At 44.6% G+C, this 9665-nt stretch overlaps 1 protein-coding gene across 1 annotated transcript; it reads left to right on the top strand.

The window, feature by feature from the left end:
• slc25a28 (solute carrier family 25 member 28) lies at positions 1-6552 on the top strand. Its single transcript, XM_070841044.1, has 4 exons — positions 1-492; positions 2854-3082; positions 3992-4048; positions 4544-6552. Exons 1-4 carry the CDS (start codon positions 148-150, stop codon positions 5110-5112), a joined length of 1200 nt encoding a protein of 399 aa, XP_070697145.1. The 5' UTR covers positions 1-147; the 3' UTR covers positions 5113-6552.
• The last annotated feature ends 3113 nt before the right edge of the window (positions 6553-9665 follow it).

The raw sequence follows: 9665 nt of genomic DNA, 5'->3' as shown, positions 1-9665 counted from the left end.
CTTTGCTGGGCTCCTGCAGGGACGTGCAGAGGCGGGGAGGGGATGGTGTAGCGGGCGAGAGGCTGCGAGACCACCACATGGGAATGTAAAACTTCAGGACTGAAAATCTCCCCCCTGAAGACTGCGAACTGCGTTACCTGGTTTCTCATGGAAGCTGATGGGTTTGTGAGGAGGCGTCGGATGACAGCGGAGACCACAAGCAATGATCCCGGGGTTGCTGGCGCCTCTGCCGGGGCAGAAGTTCGGTGGCTGGGGGGCAGATTCTGGGGAGTTTCGGAAAGTATCGTGGGGAGCCTGACGCCCCGGATCGGAGGGGAAACCCAGCTGCAGACTGTTGATTTCACCAGGAGTGCACAAGAGGCACCGATAGAGGACTCTGAACCGGACTATGAGGGTTTGCCACAGGGAGCCTCCACTAGCACCCACATGTTGGCTGGAGCCGTGGCCGGGATCATGGAGCACTGCCTCATGTTCCCCATCGACTGTGTCAAGGTAGCTTAGCTCAGAGGCTAACCAGCTGAGCCACAACTTTTTACTAAACGACTGCTGGGTGCTCTCACCGCCCGGCCTCTGTTACCCCCACCAGCATGCTCGTCGCGTAGCTTATTAGCTTGCTGGCTAACCTAAAACACGCTGCGGGGACAAGGTCAGTCAGCCCAGCTCATGCTAGCGCCTCACACCCTTAGCTAACCTGTTAGCATGCTAGCACAAGTTTAGCGCTGCTAGCATTAGCTGCTGACCAGTTGTTATGACAACCTTTAGCAGGGTTAAACACAGCAGCCCGTTTGGTGTCTTCGCATAAAAACCACCAAACATCACCGAATTGTGCTGCTAAAGCCTCCACAGATACATGTGTTGCATAACCAATGTGCACATTTGGTGGAAGTAAACAGCTGTAAAGAGCCACAGACCACAGCTGTACTCTCTGTTTACAAAAACATGGGGCTTGTTAGATGCTGTTGTTCCCTTGCAGCCTGCAGCCCTGTTATTACAAGACACACACAAATCACACTCACTGCAGTTTTGGGACAATTTGGCCAATTTCCAGCCCACAAAGGAGCATCTGTTGGCAGATTCACATTTTTAAAAAAAAAAAAAAAAACCTGTGATCATCACATGCAAAGTCATGTAACTTCATATGGCCACTTCTTATCATGTGGTTTTAGGCTTGACCCATCGCCCCAAGAGGTCAGCCACCAACGCAGTAGTGATGTTTCACACAGGCATTGGGGTTAGAGAGATGGTGCAAGCAGCAGTCAGCTGTCCGTGTCAGAGTGAAAAGCTGCCCCTGCTTCATCCGTGTCTCTTCCACCTGGAGTGTGACTCTGCTGCGGCCTGTCCAGCCCTGAACTTGGACAGGATCGGTGTTTTACGGAGCCTTCTCGTGTTCTCGTGTGAGTGAACGCCCTCACAGCTATTGGATCTCAGCATCTTTTCAAAGCCAGCCGCAGGAAATTTAGAGCAGCGTGACTCAGCATAAAAGCCTTCCGCATATGCAGCTCCTACATTCATGCAAAGAAAAAGAGATATTTGCAGGATAATTAAAAAAATATACACAGTGCATCTAGCATATTCCTTTTTTTTATTTTGAGGTTTCTTACTCGGAGCTTTCCCCCTGCACCAGATAAAGACTTTTCATTCTGTATGATGAGCTCCTCACTTAAGAGATTGTTGTGTAATTATAGTTCAGAAAACACGGCCGTGTGCTCTTAATGTATCCTAAACCCCAGTAATTGGTTGTGGATTTAAAAAAAAAAAAAAAAAGCCTGTTGCGTTTGTAGGGTTTTCTCAGTGTGTGCTGCACAGTGCACATGAATGGATTTCCACCTGAATTGAACCAAAGTCTTCAGTGTTTTCTACAGAGAGTGGTTGATGTAGTGTTTACATTAAGTGCAAAGGTCATTGCTGTCTGGATGTGCAAACATACGTTAGATTAACACAGCAGAGCCTCAGCTGTTACATGCAAGACGCTCATGCTGGAGTTTGTATGGGGCATGAATGAATGAATGAATGAATGAATGAGGAAGCCGCTATTCAGATTGTGGTCTCTTTCCACTACCATGCAAACAGATTAGGTGTGTGTGCCAGCCGTGAAGTAACTTGATGCATATACTCGTACCATTGTTTGCCAGCTCTCTTTGGGTCCTGCATACCACAGCTTTTGTATACAGTGACATGAGGCCATGTTTCCGCTTTGCCAGACCACTACGTGCACGTACACAGTGGGGTGTAAGTTTGTCCATTCAGCTGGAAGTTTGGTATTCAGGGATTATGTCGCAGCTAGTTCTTCAGAGACAGACACACTCACCCCGTCCGTCCACAGGCAAACCTCTCAAAAATACCACATAGCAGGTGACTGAAACACTGATCCCTTGCTCTTGTCCTTTAGGTAATGTTCGCACAGCCTATCGTTTATCTCGTGTGTGTGTGTGTGTGTGTGTGTGTGTGTGTTAAGAGGAAGAGAGAAAGGTGTGCTTCAGGGTCAGTGGGAAAAGAGGCTTACAGGAAGTCAGCTTATGTCCCCCTGTGACCTTGGAGCTTGTAACAACATACTTCCTTCTATTCAATTATGCATGTACACCAACACACACCACAAACAATGTCGAACTTTTCATTTCCCTCATTTGACCCCTTATTCACACTGCGGTCTATTCAGGACTCTGCCGTGCTACTCTCTGCTGTAGTCTGCAGACATGGTGAGGTTTAAAAGATGCAGTACGTTCTATTTTTATACCAATTCAGGTCAAATTAATTGGACATATTACTAAACTTGACACCGTGCCCTGGCGGGTGGGAAAAGCACACACTGTTAAGTTTGACCTTTGCTACATTCCAGCCTCTCCTCTTTTCCAGACGCGAATGCAGAGTCTCCAGCCTGCCCCCGCAGCCCGCTACAGGAACGTCATGGATGCTCTTCGCCGAATCGTAACCACAGAGGGCGTCTGGCGGCCAATGAGAGGGCTGAATGCGACAGCAGTTGGGGCTGGACCTGCCCATGCCCTCTATTTTGCCTGCTATGAGAAACTCAAAAAGACTCTAAGTGATGTCATTCACCCAGGGGCTAACAGCCATTTGGCTAATGGTACCATAAAACATGCATATACACACATTAACAGTGACATGCGCCGTAAATGTTCAGATCATGTAGGGCTATGTTTGCTTTGAGATCACCAGAAGTTAGGCCGATATGTAGAACTTAACTCTAACTCTTAACTCTAACGCTAATGCCGAGCAATGTCGCTGCCATCTTCCATGAAGCTGCTGACTCAGCCTAATCCGGGTGCAGCGCAGACGTGCTTTGACCAGTCCTAAAAACCCCTGGCACGCCATCAAATTGGATAGAGCCTTTTCATAGCTACAGTTGTACACTACACTGTCAGGAAGTGCCAGGGTCAGCTGTTGATCTGTCAGTGGCCTTATTTTGGTCAAGCTCAGATAAGTCACCTTGGCTCCAAAATAGAAAGAGATTCAACTAAAGGTTCAGTTTGAAAACCTTGCTCTGACTGTCAACCTTTTCCTTATTCCTTGTTCTCCCTACTCTCTCTCTCTCTCCTTGTTTTCCAGTTTAGTGGGAGGCTGGGTAAGTCCTCTTTCTCCCGTCTCATCTGCTCTCTCCTCTGTCGGTCCTCTCTTGTCAGGCTCATGGTTTTGGTTTATGTCTCCTTGAAAGGGAGCAAAGAACTGCCTTGTCCACTAGGTGGCTCTCTTAGCTCAGGTTTGGCCCCCGGAGTTTGGTCGAGCGCTATCTGTAGTTTACACCTGTGCAATTTACTGAATATGTGCCAGTTTAGCTGTGATGATATACCGTTACAAGCATGACATATGCAGCTTTTAGGAATTAGGAACTAGGGGAAGGCTGTGACATGACGAAGGGTTCTCATTGTTGCAAGAGAAAATGCATTTTCTTTGTTCTCTGCCTTCACTGCAGGCTCTTCTGTTTTCCTCGTGCCTTCCTCTGTGTGTTGTAATTTCTGAGGTGTGTTTGTTGCAGGAACAGCTGGGTGTGTGGCCACACTGCTTCATGATGCTGTTATGAACCCAGCTGAAGGTAAGCGCAACATGTTGCGGTTCAGTGCCGTTTTTCCGAGTGCTTTGCCTTTGACCACCGACGTAGGATGGATGTTAATGCGTTTTCTCTCTCAAAACAAAAGTTTGCCTTAGAGAACACAACTGAAGACCCGTACAGGTGCCACGCCTGGGCAAACCATCTTCACATGTTGGCCTTAACCCTTGTAGTCCCACATATTGGCTTTCATAGCTGCCTCTAGCCCACCTGCCCAGACTTGTCAGTAGAAGGACACTGGCCAGAGTCCTCATGTGCAGCTGTTAGATGGGGTGCAGCTGTCTGAGCAAACGCTAAAATCATACACTGCATCTGTGTGTGTGTTTATTGACACATGCATTGTGCTTTAAGGACAACTTTACTGCAGATAATAGCTCACTAATGTCTTCTATTCCTTTTCCCATCTTTACCCTTTTTGTGCTGCAACCCCCGGACATTTGACCTTCTCCTCCATCAACACATCTACCCATGTGTCCTAAGTTGTGAAGCAGCGCATGCAGATGTATAATTCGCCCTACCGCGGCGTGTTGGACTGTGTACGCGCCGTGTGGCAGAAAGAAGGCCCTGCTGCGTTCTACCGCAGCTACACTACCCAGCTCACCATGAATGTGCCCTTCCAGGCACTCCACTTCATGACCTACGAGTACCTTCAGGAGCTGCTCAACCCCCACAGACAGTACAATCCCTCATCCCACATGTTGTCTGGAGCTTTGGCTGGAGCCATTGCAGCTGCGGCCACCACGCCTCTGGACGTCTGCAAGACCCTGCTCAACACCCAGGAGTCTCTAGCCCTCGGATCCTTGTCTTCTGGCCAAGGTCCAGGCAAGGGCCAAGGCCAAGGAGCCCACAGACAGATCACAGGCTTGGCCCATGCCTTCCGGACAGTTTACAGGCTGGGCGGCCTGCAGGGCTTCTTCAAGGGAGCCCAGGCGAGGGTCATCTACCAGATGCCCTCCACTGCCATCAGCTGGTCGGTCTATGAGTTCTTCAAGTATGGACTCACTAAACACCAGCACAGCAAAAGGAGAACGCAGCACATGGAGGCTTAGATGTAGCTACCTCCTGGGTTTAATCTCCTCTGATATTGTTCTGCCCTCCCTGAGAGGAGAAGATGAAGTCAATACGCACATAGAATCTGACTAAAATCCACCTTCTTTGTCTCATCCGTTTCAGACATAGCAGACAAGAAAGACATCTTCAAAGACAGTTTGAGTAGTTTAATTTCTGCTACACTATTTCGAGACTAGGTATCATTTGAGTTATGTTTTTTCTCCCTTGTAGGAGGAGTCATTAACACAAGTATTATAGAACTCTAGTGACCACTTTGTTTGTCCAAGCTGAGGATAAATGTGAAAAACGCACAAGGTTTGAGTTGGAAAGGCAGTCAGCAGAGGGCAGTAGTGTTGCTTTAACTCTTATAGTGTCACAAGCTTTGCTAAATAGGTTTTTATTTTCACTCATCCAAACACTGAGATTGCAGACAAAAATGATATCTGACTCCTGATCCAGACCCCTTTTTGGATTCATGAAGAAACCTTTATTTTACAGCTCACACAGACTATTCTCACAGTAACCCTGGACAGTGTCTAGTTTGGGCCACAGACATTTGGTCCTTTAATAAAAAAAATAGATCTCAGCCATTTAGAATCAAAGCAAACTGACCCTGGCCGATCTAAGCGAACTAGATCTAATAAACTTAATGGAACCCCGTCAACATGGCAACTCAAATAATCGAGAACAAACACTACGACCACTTTTTATGTCTCGATTAAATGAACTGTGTATTCAGGAATGTAGTCTTAACACCATCTGATAATTTCACAGATTCACCAAAATGACCATGGATCAGATTTGGGTTTCCATTTTTGCTTTGCTGTCGGCAGCTGAAGGAACTAATGTGATGAATCTAATGGGTTTTTTTTTCCCCTTATTAAATATCAATGTTTAAGATTGTTCCTTATGATGTAATTGGACAGAAAAACACAAATGTTCAGTAGCTCTGGGGCATCTGAACGGTGTGTTTAATTTATTTTTAATAATTTGGATTTGGATTTTTATTTTATTTCCAGTGAATGTATTACTTTAAATTTTACCTTTTTGTTTTTCCTCATTTACACGAGTAGTCAACACTTGGATCATCGAAATACTCACCATTAATGCCTTGTGTGTGTGTTTGGCAGAGCAGACCAGGGCAGCATTAAGATGGCCATTTCTGTGCATTAACTGTAGGCGTCAGTCAGTTTTCAGCCTGTGAACTACTGAGTGTCAATATCTACGCTCAACAGCAAATGTTGCGTACAATGTCCTGTGCCCAAAAGAGTTCATTGAGGTCAGGATCCCACCAGATATGCATCTGTACCCCCATTTGAGTACACAAAACTGGAAGCTGTCATTCTTATTGATTGATGTCTGATTGTTTTTCCGAGACTGAATTGCACTTGCTGAATAAAGATGGAGCAGCGGGGCTCTACTCACTGCTCATAAACGACGGAGGCCCTCTTTGGATTGCTTTAGATGTGTCTGAATGCTTTGCTAGAGATGTGAAGATTACTGGATAGAGCGTTCTTGCCTTTCTTCGCTCTAATTGCAAAAACAAAAGTCCACATGGCCCTTTTAATCTGGGAGTGTATGAAAGATTTCAAATCTTTGTTTCCCTGGTGAATTGAAACCAAAGAATGGGATGGATGAAAGGGAGTCAGTGCCCTAAACCACATGTGCACCGCCAGAAACACATGGCGAGGTTGTCTGGTGTTCTCAGGTATTTATTTTTAGTTTGTGGCAGGTACAGTTGTTTAGTCTTGAACACAGGTGCAGATTCCAACTTTGACCCTCAAGACTGAAAACACAATTTCAACTTGTGGACACACAGCCTGCGTACAAACAGCAAAGGGAGTGAAGCTTTGGAATTCAGCAAACGATGCATGATAACGTAAACCTTAGAAAGTAAAGTTGGTAGTTGGTGTGGGACAGAAAGACAATATCACTTAGTCTGAAAAGATGGAGCTTTAACAAGTGACAAACCTAACAAAACAAAAAAAGTAAAGCAATGATTGTGCAAGTAGGAAAAAACAAAGCATTAAGATATAAATTAGAAGCAAAATCAATTTGTCCAATAACTGGCTGTCAGTAGTCTGCTAAGACATCTGCCGCTCTTGATACCTTCAAAAAATCTGATGCAATAACTGTTGGAATAAAGAGAGGTTGATTCAAATATAATATATATATATATATATATATATATATGTGTGTGTGTGTGTGTGTGTGTGTGTGTATATATATATATATGTGTATATATATATATATATATATATATATATATATAAAGAATTAAGAATGAAGTTCATGATCCATACTGAAAGGAAACGTGACAGATGTCATAGCAGGTCTGTAGAAAGGAATATGATAGTGATACCTGCAGAATTATGTATTTATGTAGTTTTTGTGAATTTCCCTAAATGACCAGTCGCTGTATTGAGTCCACAGCTCCACATATTAATGTAGAGTGTGGGATCAAATCTGACTCGTGACCAAAACAAGTGTGTTAGTTCGATCTGTGCTCACTGACGACATATGATCTTCCTGTGGGTGGGGATGAAGGCGGACAGTCTTTTTTTGCACCACATCATTTGACGTGTTCACCTCATCGCTCAGTCTGGGAGAAATATGAAACAAACGGCACAAACACCAAACTCCTTTAGTTAGAATCTGTGGACACCTCGGTCTCAGAGAAGAACACTTACACAGATTGTGGTGAAGAGTGACAGCTCCCCGACCTCAGCCTCAACATGTACACAAGCTCACACCCATGCTTGTCAGCCAGACACCTGTTCAAACAGGGAGTGTTAATGAAGCGTCTCTGTCTATCTCTCTCCCACTATCTCTATCTCTGCATACATGTATACAGTATGTGTGGCCTGCCATACTCTGTGCTGTTACAATGGCGTGTTTGATCCTCTTTCCTCCAGCTCGAGCTTGCCCGCTGTGTCTGTGGCGATGAATCTCACGAGAGACTGATCGACTTTACACGAGAAGGAAAGTCATGGGTTCTTTTGGTATGTGTACGGTGATAAAAATACAGAAGTACACCAACCAGTAGCAACTGTCTGTCAGCCTGTGTGAGGAGCAGACTTAATTTAGTCTGGCCGTCTAGTCTCTTTCTTATTTACTCTGTGTAAGTATACGTGTGTGTGTTTGCTCTTCAGTGAAGATAAAGAGAGAAAATCACAGTTTCATCTGAACTGTGCAACTTTAGAGTCACGCAGCTCAACTATAAGTACTGAGGAGCAGCTCGGACGAGAAGCCCAACAAAAAAATATGTTAAAACAGAAACAAGTTCCACAGTGAAACTAAATTGTGAAAAAAACTTTATTTTGGGAATTTACATTTTGAGGAAAACTGTCTGGCATGTTTTATATTTCAATGCATTTGTTTCCCCAGTTGCAGGCCGTCTTTCCAACACGTGACAAGCTTAGTTGAGGATAACTGGTAGAAGTCTAGCTCCAAACTTACATTTTGCTTTTTGAAATATTCTGCATTCATTTGTTCTTACTTACCCACTCAGCCACAGTCCTGAGCTCAATGCTCTGTCCATCAGTTAGCTGTTGCACTGTTCACTGTATAAGATGAGGTGCCTACGCTGAGCCAAAAGGACATTAAGAGACAATAAACACCCCCCAACCACCATCTGGAAAGTCATACAGAAGTATCTGCTTAAGTACCACAGAACTACAGAACAGCTTCTTTCCTGAGAATGACCACTAAATGAACTTTGCACCCTTTTCCAAAGAAATAGCTGAGATCTTGGAAGGTGGAGTCGTACCTAAAAATTTGTCAGACTGGGCAGCAGTCAAACACAGATATGTTCTTGTACTCAGTTTTCCTGTCAAGGACATCAGCCCCTTGATAAATTGCACTCATTAGATCTTATCTCATAAAGTGGCAGTTTGTTATCTCAACAATTATTTTTCACTGTTTCATGTCAGGTGGGATACTCATCATCCAGTGGTGGAGCCAGAGAGACAAGAGGCCCCGGCTGAAGTCTGACTGGCTTCAGCGGCTGAATAAAATTACTGCAGTGAACCAGAAACCTAGCTGTGCCCAGCACATTTGAACTGGCTCAATAGGGTTTTGTGCATTTTGCATTGGTTTTGCAAATCATCTCAGATATCTTACATTTAGATGTGCAGTGGTCAGCTAGAGAACTGTTTCCTGTCAAGTTCTTGGATGAGCAGGCCTAAAGTGAACCCACAGGTTCAGTAAAGCTCTGGCTTAAAGTTTAGGGAAAACTGCTTACTGTTTCAGTGATTCAGTAAAAAGCCTGAAGCTTTGTGCTGCTTGTCTGGAGCGGTTTCTGTAGATAATTTCACTTTGTTACAAACACTTTAACCACATGCAATCACTTGGTCAGTCAGCTTTACTGGCTAGAATCTGCAAACTCACCCACATCACCACATGTTCAGCCATGTCACATTACAGAAAACACGACCAGTTTGTTTAGTTTAGAATTTCTTTATTTCACATTTGACAATGCATTGATTTTGGATAAAGTGCACATTAGTTTGCATTGGTTTGGTGTATTTCTTGTAAATCACTTAGTGTCTTT

This window comes from Pempheris klunzingeri, chromosome 12 (genome assembly GCF_042242105.1).
Source record: "Pempheris klunzingeri isolate RE-2024b chromosome 12, fPemKlu1.hap1, whole genome shotgun sequence".
NCBI lineage: Eukaryota > Metazoa > Chordata > Actinopteri > Acropomatiformes > Pempheridae > Pempheris > Pempheris klunzingeri.
This window is presented reverse-complemented; position numbering and strand designations above follow the sequence as displayed.

Bases quoted from the DNA above. Each gene is read 5' to 3' on its own strand.
- slc25a28 (XM_070841044.1), top strand. From the start codon at position 148: ATGGAAGCTGATGGGTTTGTGAGGAGGCGTCGGATGACAGCGGAGACC. The intron at 3,083-3,991 runs GTACCATAAAAC...TGTTTGTTGCAG, and splicing joins TAACAGCCATTTGGCTAATG to GAACAGCTGGGTGTGTGGCC. The intron at 4,049-4,543 runs GTAAGCGCAACA...ATGTGTCCTAAG, and splicing joins TGTTATGAACCCAGCTGAAG to TTGTGAAGCAGCGCATGCAG.